We start from the raw sequence: 13880 nt of genomic DNA, 5'->3' as shown, positions 1-13880 counted from the left end.
CATAAGATTTGCACAGAAAGTCGCTTGATCGTAGGCAAAGGCCTGTCTGTCCGTCTCCAACATTCTGTATCAATAAACACGCTCTGAGACCCTCTCTCTGCCTTGCTGTTAGAAATCGGGCTTTGACCCTCATCTGAGGGACTCTGGAAGGGTCCAGGGCAAACAGGGTTCGGCCTGGTATTCGCAGATTGTCTCCCGTTCCCTTTCCTCGGTACGTTAGCATTTTCATCTATCGTCACAAGAATATCAGTGTGAGTTAGAGTAGCGGTGCAATTATATATGCAGGGGAATGCAGCCCCAGGCTCCAAATATTGAATTTTACACAGATACTAAGGGCATGTAAAATGTTAAAGTACATTTAAGTCCTCAAATAAATAACTTTAATTACATAAAGAACTAGATTTCAAGGAAATTACGGTTATTTGCTATAGGAAAATAACCTCCAAGTCATGTTTACGACTTAATGGATAGTCATTTTGGGGGGAATTCTCTCTTCTTTGAGTCTACATGTTCAACCCTTTTCTGAAACAGGAATAGGACTAATTGCTCTTGAGTGAAAGATTGTTGTGTATTTTGTCTCAGATCAGATGGATGAAAGTAAACAAAAGATACAATGTTTCCTTATACAGAGAAGTTGCCTCCTCAAAAAAAAAAAAAATCCCACAATCAGAATAAAGCATCAGGAATAAGACCACCATTTTGTTATAATAACACAACATTCCTCTGTATTAAATAATGACGGGTTTTATGTTTGTTACTGAGCAGAGTTTTTTTTTAATTATTTCAAGAGCGTGTCCTTTAGTGTTTATAACTGGGCTGACTGTGATATTAAACAGCCAGGAGGTGTTAGCAGCTGATTAAAGGAGGGAAAGGAGACCCTGCTAATTATACGGCAACCTTAGAATCGGTTTCTCCCGCTGAACTAGAGGACAAGCCACACACCTGCAGAACTTTACCAGCAGGAGCAGTGCCGGGACCCAACTCAGGCAACCAGCTCTGCTAATGAACCCAGAAAAAGCACACAAACTTGTTTTCCCTCCAAGACAGAAACAACACAGTGGGGTTTTCAGAAGTGTGTGGTGTGGAAGCAGCCAGGTGTAGCCACTGCACAAATGCAGTGGGAACGCTCTCGTATGATAAAATCAAAGACGATGCCGCCTGCTTCCACATGACAGATCCAGGAAACTGCAGGATAGAATCACGCTCGTGTGCCTGGGCAGGGAGAGCTGGTTCACCCATGTGTGAACACTGGGACCCCAGTTCTCCTCCAAACATCTTGGACTACTTAAATGCAAAGGTGAGTCTGGGTGCGGCTGAATTTGTGCATTGAATTTCTTTCACAGTAAATGTCAAGTGGAATACGGCATCGAGTTAGTTTCAGGAAACTTTCCACTCCAGTTATTTTGTTTTCTAATTACATGATATACTTTCTATCACAAGGCCCACCAGGATTTTTAAGTCTGATTTTTTTTTTTAAGTATTTATTATATAACAAGTTGATGGGCCAAGCACCTTCATTGTAGCACTGTGGCCATGCTTTTTAGAAAAATGTTCTCCATTGCCATGACTGTGTTTGCATATCTATGCATCAATATGGGCAAAATGTTGCGTAAAGTTAAGCATGTACTAGAATTAGAGAAAAAAATTCTCAATTCTAGAAATGTTTGGAGACAGAATACTCTTTCCATTGCTAATTTAATGCAGGTTTTAAAAATGTTCTATAACTTTACAAAATTACAGATGGAAAAGATTTTTGTCCTTCTCCTTTATCTAGACAAATTCAGGAAAGCCCGGAGGCCTGGTATAGATGTTTCATCAAAAATTTCACCGTGCTGTGTCAGAAATCAGAAGATAGAATTTAAAACCATCCCGTTTCCTCTGCAGAAAGCTTTTCAAGAAGATACACTCGGAATTAGCAATATTTCCACCAAAATATGAAGTGTAAAGAGAGCCTTCAATAAAGCCACAGGTTTGATGTTTTTTCTTTTTAAAAGGAAAAAAACTAATTTAAAATTATTTGTAAAAGAAAAAAACCACAAGATAATGAAAATGAAGTTATACCTAGGCTGATATTGCATTTGCCAATATTTTACTCCCACTGTTTAATCATTTTAATAGTTGCATTTAAGAGTTTAGGATATTCAAAGCTCACCCAGCTATAGCAAAAAAAAAAAGAAAGCTGTGTGATTTAAGTAGTGTCCTTTTCTGCATAATTTTAAATTAGTTTTTATGTTTAATTAATTGTGAAATTGCTTGGTGAGGCTTTGGTGCCTTCTTAACTGCTATAACGAACAAATTCATTTAAACTTCCATTTAGCAATCTACAGTTTTCTAAGAGCTCAAATAAATGAAAATTCAAACATAATTTTTAAAAGGGATTCCATTAACTACAAAAGGGTCTATATCAAGTTTATTAGAAAGTATGGAATTGCTACAAGAACACATTTTCAATTTTATAAATTAGTTTTCAGAGGCTTAAGCAGAACAACACACAGAGAGAAAAAGAAGTTTGTTGGTTAAAAAAAAAAAAAAAAAATCCCATTCTAATGAACCGAGGCTATAGCTTCAAACACAGCCAAAGCTTTAAAGCTTGGTCGTCCAGATTTCTGTGTGACCATTTTCACACAGGGCATCTCTAGTTCCCAGTGGAAATATTTCTTTCCCGGCACTTTCATTTTCTGAAACAATTTACTGGAGTTTCATAAAAAGAGAATAACAGCTTTGTGTTTCATTGTTGAGGATTTTACTTCACTTTACATAACTTTTCCTCATTTCACTTAGTGGCTATTTGAGGAGCTTGACTGAACTCTAGGTAACCTCTTAGGTTATGCCTGCTGGATTTCAGGGACCTGGAGCTGCTGGTGCTGGCAGGCCAGTGGTGACTCGGGGTGCCTGTCTGACCGCCTAGGAGCTGGGACTGGGCTCTCTGCGTACATACAACTGCATGGGGGACAGGGCACTTCTGCCTTTGTTTGGACAAAGGATGCGGTAAGACCAGAGAAAAGGAAGCCTTTACCTGTGGCTCTTTGCACTTTTAATACTCTAGAAGGAAATAGTGAGTCTACTTTAATGGAAAATAGCAAATCTTTTGCAGGACTCAAAAAAGGAATTTTGCTAAGAGCAAGGAAATGTGAAGGAGTTGGAGCGACCGCGTTAGAACATTTAATTTGACTTTATGTTGTAATTATGACTTGCGGGAAGTGGCCTGGCGTGTATGAACGCTGTTGCTGGAAAGAGCACTTGAGCATCAGCGAAAATTCTGAAAGTTGTGTTTACAACGGACGCACACACAACAGAAAGCAAACCGTGGAGACGAGGGTTTTGGAAACATCCCCTCCTCGGCATTCATTATAACCAATAATTAATTAAGAGATTTTTTAAAGTCCCTTCCTTGGCATCACGTTCCTCAGTGAGAATGCGGATGAGAAGTCAGAGGTGTTTGGGACATAAGTGCAAGTAGTTACGGGCAGGGTTTTTCAGTTTTGGTTTTTAAAGAGAATGAAAACGAAGTGGGGAGACAGCGGCACGGTGTGCGGTGCCCTGCCGGCCAGGCCACGCTGTCTCCACCCTGACTCCCACGTTCGCTCAACAGTATGAGAACTTCACGGTAACGTGGAAGGGATCCCCGCACTCCCTCTAATGCTATTTCTGTTCGATGCGTTCTTTGGCTGCGAATTTGAGAACTGCCTTTTTGGCAAAGCCAGTGAGTTTTGTGTTTTCAGATCAACCGAAAGGACGTTGACTTTCAGGTTCCCGATCCTTCTGAATCCAATCCCAAATTTAAAACAGCATCCGATCCTGGCTACAGCCTGAGCTGGGCCCCAGGTCAGCCAAGCTTCCCAGGTGGAAAGGAAGGAATCCAGGATGCCCAAGATGCTGTGGCCTGCGTGACAGTTACCAGCCTCCAGAGGGGCCTCAGCCTTCGGGGTGCCTTGCTCAGAGCAGGCACATACCTCTCACCGCAAAAGCCATCTGACAATGGTTACTCGACCCCTCCCCCAGAGTGAGTTCACTGTCCACCAGAGGGGACAGCTCCCACTGCCAGGCTTCGGTGAAACCACGTGGACTGTGGAAGCAACCCAGTGTCCACTGATGAATGAATGGAGAAACGAAAGGTGATTTATCCGTAGGGTGGGACAGCACCCGGCCTTGGAAAGGAAGGGAACATGGACGGCACCTAAGGATGTTCTGCTGAGTGAAACAACCAGCCACAAAAAGACGAACCTTGCACGATTCCACTCACATGAGGAAGCTAAGGGGTCAAAATCATAGAGACGGAAAGTAGGATGGCGGGTGCCAGGGCTGGGGGAGGAAACAGGGAGTTCGTGTTTCATGGGGGACAGAGTCTCAGTTTGGGAAGATGGAAATTTCTGGAGCTGAACAGTGGTGATGGTTGCACAGCAGCGCAGATGTGCTTAATGCCACTGAAGTGTGCACTTAAAATGGTAAAAATGGCAAATTTTATGTTATGTATGTTTCACCACAATAAAAAAGGGAATAGCATTTTTCTTGTCAAATGGGGCTGGTGGTAGCTGCTCTGTAGCCTCATAAAGAAGTTCCTAAGTTTTTTTTTTTTTTTTTTCCTTTTTTTAAATTTGGGTTTAAAACTGCTGTTTCCTTTTTTACTGTGGTAAAATATACATAACATAAAATTTACCATTTGAACCATAAGTTAGCCCAGGCCCTGCCTCTGGCCCCTGATCTTCCTGAGTCCTGGTTGGTGCCCCCTTCATCCGTCCATACTTGCCACAAGCCCCTCTTGTCCGGTCCTGGGCACAGAGGTCCTGGCGGAAGAGACAGTCCCTGCCCAAGAACAGGGAAGGACATAGATGGGAGAAGGGACCCACTGCCCAGGGGACCAGCACCGGAGCTCAGCTCTCGGGCTCCCTGCGTGGCCCTGGCCTCTCGACCTCGCTGGACTCAGTCTCCTGACGTCTCCAGTGAAGAGCTGGAGTGGTGAGTCCCAGAGCCACTTCCGGCATGGGACAGAGGCCTGTACCTCAACACCAGCGATTTGCTGTGTGATCTTAGGCAAGTCAATACGTGTCTCTGGGACATACAGTGAGTTGTCTAAGATCACACAAACCCCCCACCACTTTTAAAAAAAAAAAAAAAAGGAGGGGATTTGATCAAGATCATGTCAGGACCCTTTCCAGTTTGGACATCCTGTGATTTTGGAATCTTCACCCACAGTTCTGAGCTTTTAAAAAATCCACATTTGTGTTATTTCCTTGTGATAGGGGAGAATAACCCTGATGTCAGATCTCAGTTGCTTATAGTGCTGTGTGTGTGCACATGCGAATAAAGGAATGTTCAGAAACGCTTTTCCTAACAGAGAACCTGTTCCCTGGGGCCAAGCGCAGAGTCCGTGCAACTTGCCTTTGAAGTGTGTCACCTGCTGTGTGACCACAAGAGGGCGGTGCATGCAATGGATTTTGTCAGCACGCGGGGGCCAGAGCTCACAACTTTGAGAGTTTTTCTTCCCTGGAGTCTTTTACAGGGTCTTTCTCTGGGAGGCTGAATGCCTCCCCGCATCTTCTTCAACAGGCTGAACACACATGTGGAAGCAGCTGAAGAACTGAGACTATTCAAAAGCAGAATATTTTGTAATCATCAAATAGAATCCATTTCATAATAAAACTGGCTACAAAATATTTTAGGGTTCGGTATGATACATCACAAAGTAATTTAGGCAAGGAAGCACACCAGGCTTAAAAATCAAACGTGGCACCCTGCAGGTTTGCAGCCATGCCTCCAGCAGGCGGGTCGGGTTGGCGAGTTTCTGAACTTTGAGGAGGGAAGGCTGGGTGGCCAGGCTCCGTCCAGAGCCTCTTGGCTCACTGTGCCGCCAGCAGTGTAATTGCATCCTGGTGTGACCCACAGGCTGTATCTACAACACTGCGCTGGTGAAGCAATGCTGTTACTAGATTTGAAAACAGGCAAAATGGCTCTGAAAGGAGAGAAAAATGGAAAAGCTCCTTTCCCCAACATTCCACTCCTCTGTCTTCACGGCCTCTGCGTTTGTCCAGCCAGAGGGATTATTTGAGTCCTGTGTCCCAGCCCACCTTTCCCTGGCTTAATGGTGCAGCCACACCTCTGGTTGAGAATACACGCCTGTGTAACTCATTGATTCTGATCTCCTTCGTGCTCAGCACCTGCTTCCTTTAGCATCCCCAATGCAAGCGCTTCGAAGCCCATGCTGACAGCCTGGTCATATATCCTTTGGCCCCTCTGCATAAGTAGGAGAGGGGAGAGCTCCTCCTAGAAGTGCTGTGCCCTTAGTAACTGACTATTATTGAATTAGAATGGTGGAGTGAGGAGATCCTCTCTGCCAGGCACTGTCCTAGGATTTGCATTTGTGAAGAATCACTTGCTTTCCAATTGACTTTGTAATTTTATTTGTGATTGGTTTTCAATGGCAGCCAACATTTCTTCTTTAACTTCCTCTATCTCTCGCTTTTTCTTTCCTATGGTCATCTAAACACCTTGAAAAGATGAAGACATCATATATGAAAGTTAAGGCACCATGGGTCATGCATCTTTTAACTATAATTTTGTCCCGGGATCTGCTACCGACTGGTGCTATCAGTAGTTGATAGCACAGTGCTAGAGCAGAGAAGAAAGACTCCACACTGCTGGGATTAGAGACAAATTTGTTACATTCACACTTCAACCCAAGTTTGTCAGACACGTGTCTAAACGACCCATGAATTATTTATTAAGCAAACATTTATTAAAAGCCTACATTGTGCAAAACGAAGTCACTGAGCCTTAAGGATGTGATATGAATTAATTCAACAGGTTCCTTGGCCTCAAAACTAACACCGTGAGAAACAAGACACATATACAGATGTGTGTGAAGAGAGCAGTGACACTTCTTCAGCTGGTGACAAATGCCTTCAGCGGCCTTTGTTACTCCCAGTTAAGTTCATTTGCTCATCCGTTCATGTAATCTACGCGCATGCAGTTTCCACTGAATGTCAGGTGCCATGTCAGGCATGGGGGTGTTGAGATGAGGAAGGCTGACCTACTGCAGATGGACTGAATGTCAGGTGCCATGTCAGGCATGGGGGTGTTGAGATAAGGAAGGCTGACCTAGTGTAGATGGACTGAGTGTCAGGTGCCATGTCAGGCATGGGGGCGTTGAGATGAGGAAGGCTGACCTAGTGCAGATGGACTGAGTGTCAGGTGCCAAGTCAGGCATGGGGGTGTTGAGATGAGGAAGGCTGACCTAGCGCAGATGGACTGAGTGTCAGGTGCCATGTCAGGCATGGGGGCGTTGAGATGAGGAAGGCTGACCTAGTGCGGATGGACTGAGTGTCAGGTGCCATGTCAGGCATGGGGGCATTGAGATGAGGAAGGCTGACCTAGTGCAGATGGACTGACTGTCAGGTGCCATGTCAGGCATGGGGGCGTTGAGATGAGGAAGGCCGACCTAGCGCAGATGGAGAGAACCACAGTACAAAGACTTTGTCACAGACCAAATTTACCCTCCATATGAAACAAAAACACACAAAAAGCAGACCAAATATGAAAAACAATGGTCTTCCGAACACTGGAAGGAGGCAGTGAAGGACAGTGATCCCTGTGGGTTGGGAAGGAAACCATTGAGCCCTATGATAGCCCAATGCACTGCCTTGAGTTTTCAGGCCACAGAACAAGGAGGAGGCATCTCCTCCACTCAGGCAGAGCCCAGCAGACTCTCTGAGTTGGGAAGATAGAGATTTCGGGGAGACCAGTGCAACTACCCTTGGCAGGGCAGAGTCCCAGAGAGGAGAGAACCCAGAGATCTGCAGAGGCTCACCTTCAGGATTGGCGGGTGTGTGTGAGGAAACTGCCCAAGACCGAGCAAAGAATCACCTTAAAGATGAAAGGAAATAATGACTGGCACTCACATCGGTCTGCAAATAGCACCTGTGCCCACGTGACAAACTGGAAATCTCAGAGGACATCGGGTGGCGTATCAGTACTTGCCTGAGTATTGGAGAATAAGTACCCTCAGTGTAAACGAGGTTCCCGTTCCACCTAACAAACTTCAAAAGTAAGATCCAAGAGGATCAAGAAACTCAGTCGCATCCCAGAACAAACCTCAAGAATATGTGCAGAAATACAAAAACACCCAGCACCCAACGAGATGAAATTCTCAATATCTGGCATCCAATCAAAGATTACCAGGCAGATAAAGAAACAGAAAAATATGTCCTATAATAAGGAGAAAAATCAATCAATCAAAACAGACCCAGAACTGATGCAGATGTTAGAATTAGCAGACAAAGAAATAAAAGTTACCATAACTGTATCCCATATGTTTTAAAAGTGGAGTAAAGATGTGGAAGATATAAAAAGGACAAATTAAAGCTTTAAAGATGAAAACTATAATGGCTGAAATGAAAAACACACTGGATGGATTCATGGCAGGTTACACGTTGCAGAATAAAATATTAGTGAACTTGAAGACACGGTAATAGAAGCTCTCCGAAATGAAACATAGAGGGGGAAAAAGTCATTTTTTCTTTTTGAGAAGAAGTTGGGCCAAGTTTCTTCTTTTTAAGTTTTTTTTTTTTTTTTTTTTTTTGAGGCAGAGTCTCACTCTCGCCCAGGCTGGAGTGCAGTGGTGCGACCTCCGCTTACTGCAAACTCTGTCTCCCGGGTTCATGCCATTCTCCTGCCTCAGCCTCCCGAGTAGCTGGGACTACGGGCACCCGCCACCACCCCCAGCTATTTTTTTTTTTTTTTTGTATTTTTAGTAGAGATGGAGTTTCACCGTGTTAGCCAGGATGGTCTCAATCTCCTGACCTCGTGATCAGCCCGCCTCAGCCTCCCAAAGTGCTGGGATTACAGGCGTGAGCCACCGCGCCCGGCCCTTTTTAACTGTTATTTTCGGTTCAGGGTGCGTGTGCAGTTTGTTACATAGGTAAACTGTGTGTCACAGGGGTTTGGTGTACAGATTATTTCATCACCCAGGTAATGAGCACAGTACCCAATAGGTAATTTCATGATCCTCTCTCTCCTCTCACCCTCCACCCTCAAGCAGGCCCTGGTGTCTCTTGTTCTCCTCTTTGTGTTCATGTGTCCTCGTTGTTTCGCTGCCACTTATAAGTGAGAACATGGTATTTGGTTTTCTGTTCCTGCGTGAATTTGCTTAGGATCATGGCCTCCAGCTCCATCAATGTTGCTGCAAAGGACATGATTTCATTCTTTTTTATGGCTGCATAGTATTCTATGGTGTATGTTTTCTTTATCCAGTCTACCATTGTGGGGCATTTAGGTTGATCCACCTCTTTGCTATTGTGAATAGTGCTGCAACAAACATATGCATGCATGTGCCTTTATGGTGTTTTTTAAGTGAAAATTGTATCAGTGAGATATGGAACAACTTCAAGTGGCCTAATATATGTGTAATTGAAGTCCCTGAGGGAGAGGAGAGAAAGTGGGATAGAAAATATATTTGAAGCAGTAATGGTCAAAAAATTTTCCAAATTTGATGAAAACTATAAACTGATAGACCCAATAAGCTCAATGAGCCTTAATCTTGAGGAAACTACGTGAAGAAAACCACACCAAAGGCAGGTCATAATCAAACGGCTCAAAGCCAGTGATGGACAGGACAATCTTAAAAGTGACCAGAGAAAAGTGGCATTTTGTATGCAGGGGATGGATGATAAGATGAGAGCAGATTTCTCATCAGAAACAATACGGGCAAGAAGATGGTGGAGTAACACATTTAAATTACAAAAACGAAAATGCCGTGAACCTAAAACTCTACACCTGTCTCCATTACCTTCCAAAAATAAAGGTCAAACAGAGTCTTTCTTTTTTCAGAGGAACTCAAGCAGAAAGCATTTTTCACCAGCAGACACACTACAAGAAATGTTCAAGAAAGTCCCATCAGAAGAAAAATGACACCAAACGGAAATTCGGATCTACACAGAGGAATGAAGAGTACCGGAAACAGTAACTATGTGAGTAAATATATTGATAGTTTTCTTATTATACAGAATCTCTTTAAAATAAAATTGACCATTTAAACAAAAATAATAACAGAGCCTGAGGTTCCTAATATATGTATAAGTAAAATGAATGGCAACCTTAGCATCAAGGCTGGGAGTGAAGACGTGAAAGTATACTATTGTAAGGTTTTTATACTATACCTAAAGTCGTGTATTACTTCAAGACAGACCGTCATAACTTAGAGGTGCATATAGACCCTAAGGTGATCACTGAAATAACAAAAGAAAGAATTATAGGGCTGGGTGTGGTGGCTCACACCTCTAATTCCAGCACTTTGGGAGGCCGAGGTGGGTGGATCACGAGGTCAGGAGATTGAGACCATCCTGGCTAACACAGTGAAACCCCGTCTCTACTAAAAATACAAAAAATTAGCTGGGCGTGGTGGCGGGTGCCTGTAATCCCAGCTACTCTGGAGGCTGAGGCAGGAGAATAACACGAACCCAGGAGGCGGAGCTTGCAGTGAGCCGAGATTGCGCCACTGGACTCCAGCCTGGGTGACAGAGCAAGACTGTCTCAAAAAAAAAAGAAAGAAAGAAAGAAAGAATTATAGCTAATAAGCTATATGAGTGGATAAAATGGAATCATAGAAACTATTCGATTAATCTAAAAGAGGGCTAAAAGGGGAACAAAAAACAGATGAGACAAATAGATGATAGGCTTAAGCTGAACCATATCAATCATCATATGAAATCTACACTGTCTAAATGCCTCAATTAAAAGGCAGATGTCAGCTTTGATGAAAAGCAAGTCTATGATGCTTACAAGAAACCCACTTTATATAGAAAGACAAAAAAATATTAAATGTAAAAGGATGGAAAAAGATACACCATGCTAAGACTAATCAACCATAAATCTGGAGCGTTTACTCATCAAAGTGGACTTCAAAGCAAAGAATATCACCAGGGATAAAGAAATGAATGATCATTTCATAATGATAAAGGGATCAATTCATCAAGAGGACATAACAATCCTAAATGTTCATTTATCTTATTACAGAGCTTCAAAATACACGAAGCGAAATCTGATAGAACCACAACAAGAACTAGACAAATCCATAATTGTCAACAGAGATTCCAATATCGTCAATAATTGATAGAACATATGGACAGAAAATCAATAATGATATAGAAGAGTTGAACAGCACCTGCTGCCAGGTCTGTCCACCCAGATCATGGAACCAGCTCCGCCTGGCTTGATGCACAGCCACAAAAGACCTGTCGCCGTGACCGCCTGCAACTGGTTTCCATCATCCCCCAGCACATGAGGTGTATTTCCACTTCTTTCTTCTTGTATAGGACATTTCTGCCTGCAGCGGCCTCCTGACTAGTCTCCAGATTTCCAGGAATTCAAAGACCCAGTTTGTCCTCCCAACCCTTAGTGGGCAATTAGTCTTCATTTTCAGATGTGCGACTGAGGTTCAGGAGCTGACTCGGGCCACACAGCTGCATAGCTGGGGCCAGCGTCCAAGCTCAGGGGCCTCTGCCTGTGTCTTGTACCCTAAGTCCTGGTGTCCCTGCTGTCCCTGGGTGCAGCTGTTGAGTTCCTTGGGAAAGGGTAGGACCGATATTCAGGCCCCACAACCGTGGGGCTTATACCCCTTTGGGAAGGGCATTATACCTCTTGGGGAAGGGCATTATCTCCCCACCTGCCTGACCTCTGACCCCTCATGGCACCATGGCAGGTGCCACATCAGCGTTTGCAAATGAGTGAGGCTTTGGCTCTGAGCTGGTCTTGGGCTCAATGTAAAACTAGAACTCAGTTCTTTTCAGGGTCCTATGCCAGAACCATGACTATGCTGAGCCTGGACCACTGGGTGGCCCAGTGGGGTACCCTGAAAAGCCTGCCCCAGCTTCCCAGCTGGAGAGGTGGGGCCCCTGGACCGAACAGGTGCTTCCTCTGCTCTCTGCTGTGAGACGTAACAGTGCATGGGGCCAGGGTGGTGGGCGCATATCTCTGGACCCATCTGAGGCATGTGAAGCTTTCCTCAGAGTGCAGAAAGCGTAGAGGGTCCCAGGCACAGCCATGTGGGTGGAGAATTGCCAGCTCAGCCATGCTCTGTCTTCTGAGGAGCCCCCTCCCATGGGTTTGTGCCAATCTGCAGCTCCCTCCCCTCACATGGAAGCTTCTGGAGCTCCTCGCTCTGCTCCATTTAGCAAAACCACCCATCAGTTCTCAAACAGAGCTGCCCCATGTGGTCCCTGCACAGTGGAGGACTCAGTCTTCCTCCCTGGGCAGCCTCGTGGTGAGGCTGGGGCCACTGCTTCAATGTCCCCCAAGGGCCGGCTGTGTGGGCCCAGGGAAGGTGGAGCGACTCGGGCTCATTTGTCCTGGCAGGAAACCACATTGGCCGGAAACACAGGCATGTTCTTCATCAGCCATGCAGGGCCTCGAGGGCCTGGCGGGATCTTACGTGCGCTTTTCCGCGTTCCCACCTGCTCTCTTCTGCACAAAGTCGCCGGTGAGATGAACCCTTTCCTAAAAGAAAGCAATCTGCTGACACGTAACTGCAAAAAGAGGAAACACTCCCACTGCCTGAGAGAGAAAAGGGCAGACAGATTATGTCTCTGGAATGTTCCACGCTACCTAAAGGAAGGTTCAGGCTTCAACTGGCCCTGGCCACCCTTCAGCCAGGAGTGGCAGACCAGGCTCTGGAGTTGGGCAGGCCCATTTGCCTGGCAAAGGGAAACTGGGCCCTGGAGACCTGTCCTCAGAGGGACAGTGGGGGTCTGCCCCAGAGACTGTGGGGTGACCACACCCCAAGACCACCTCGGAGCTGGTGAGCAGGAAGTCAGGCCTCACATCCAGGGCTTCTGGGTCTCTGGGCCTCCGGGTCTCTGGGCCTCCGGATATTCAGGGGTTCCCGCGCAAGCCTGCCCCCGACTTAGTGCTGGGAGCCCAGAGACACAGGCACAGAACCCAGGCCTGCTGGCCTCAGGAATTAGACCACGCTCTGGGATCATGAGCCTCACGGGAGAACAAAGACCTGGAGGAGCTTTCCACAGCCTTCGGGGAGCTTCAAGGCACTTCCATGCTGAGTGACGTCTCTCACAAACGTCCCTCCCCTTTACATGCTGAGTGACGTCTCTGACAAACGTCCTTCCCCTTTCCATGCTGAGTGACTACTCTGACAAACGTCCTTCCTCTTTCCATGCTGAGTGACGTCTCTGACAAACGTCCTTCCCCTTTCCATGCTGAGTGACGTCTCTGACAAACGTCCTTCCTCTTTCCATGCTGAGTGACGTCTCTCACAAACGTCCTTCCCCTTTCCATGCTGAGTGACTTCTCTGACAAACGTCCTTCCCCTTTCCATGCTGAGTGACGTCACTGACAAACGTCCTTCCTCTTTCCATGCTGAGTGACGTCTCTGACAAACGTCCTTCCCCTTTCCATGCTGAGTGACTTCTCTGACAAACGTCCTTCCTCTTTCCATGCTGGGTGACGTCTCTGACAAACGTCCTTCCCCTTTCCATGCTGAGTGACTTCTCTGACAAACGTCCTTCCTCTTTCCATGCTGAGTGACTTCTCTGACAAACGTCCTTCCTCTTTCCATGCTGAGTGACGTCTCTGACAAACGTCCTTCCCCTTTCCATGCTGAGTGACCTCTCTGACAAACGTCCTTCCTCTTTCCATGCTGAGTGACTTCTCTGACAAACGTCCTTCCCCTTTCCATGCTGAGTGACGTCTCTGACAAACGTCCTTCCCCTTTCCATGCTGAGTGACGTCTCTCACAAATGTCCTTCCCCTTTCCATGCTGAGTGACTTCTCTGACAAACGTCCTTCCCCTTTCCATGCTGAGTGACGTCTCTGACAAACGTCCTTCCCCTTTCCATGCTGAGTGACGTCACTGACAAACGTCCTTCCCCTTTCCA

General features: G+C 45.6%; 1 protein-coding gene across 1 annotated transcript; it reads left to right on the top strand.

Annotated features, from left to right (window-relative positions):
- Nucleotides 1-387: 387 nt before the first annotated feature.
- LOC134728720 (uncharacterized) lies at nt 388-13428 on the top strand. Its single transcript, XM_063595348.1, has 2 exons — nt 388-1297; nt 1775-13428. The coding sequence occupies exon 2, from the start codon at nt 12034-12036 to the stop codon at nt 13048-13050; it is 1017 nt and encodes a 338-aa protein (XP_063451418.1). The 5' UTR covers nt 388-1297; nt 1775-12033; the 3' UTR covers nt 13051-13428.
- The last annotated feature ends 452 nt before the right edge of the window (nt 13429-13880 follow it).

This window comes from Pan paniscus, chromosome 13 (assembly GCF_029289425.2).
Source record: "Pan paniscus chromosome 13, NHGRI_mPanPan1-v2.0_pri, whole genome shotgun sequence".
NCBI classification, from domain to species: Eukaryota; Metazoa; Chordata; class Mammalia; order Primates; family Hominidae; genus Pan; species Pan paniscus.
Note: the sequence above shows the minus strand (reverse complement) of the source record. Positions and strands in the feature narration are given on the sequence as shown.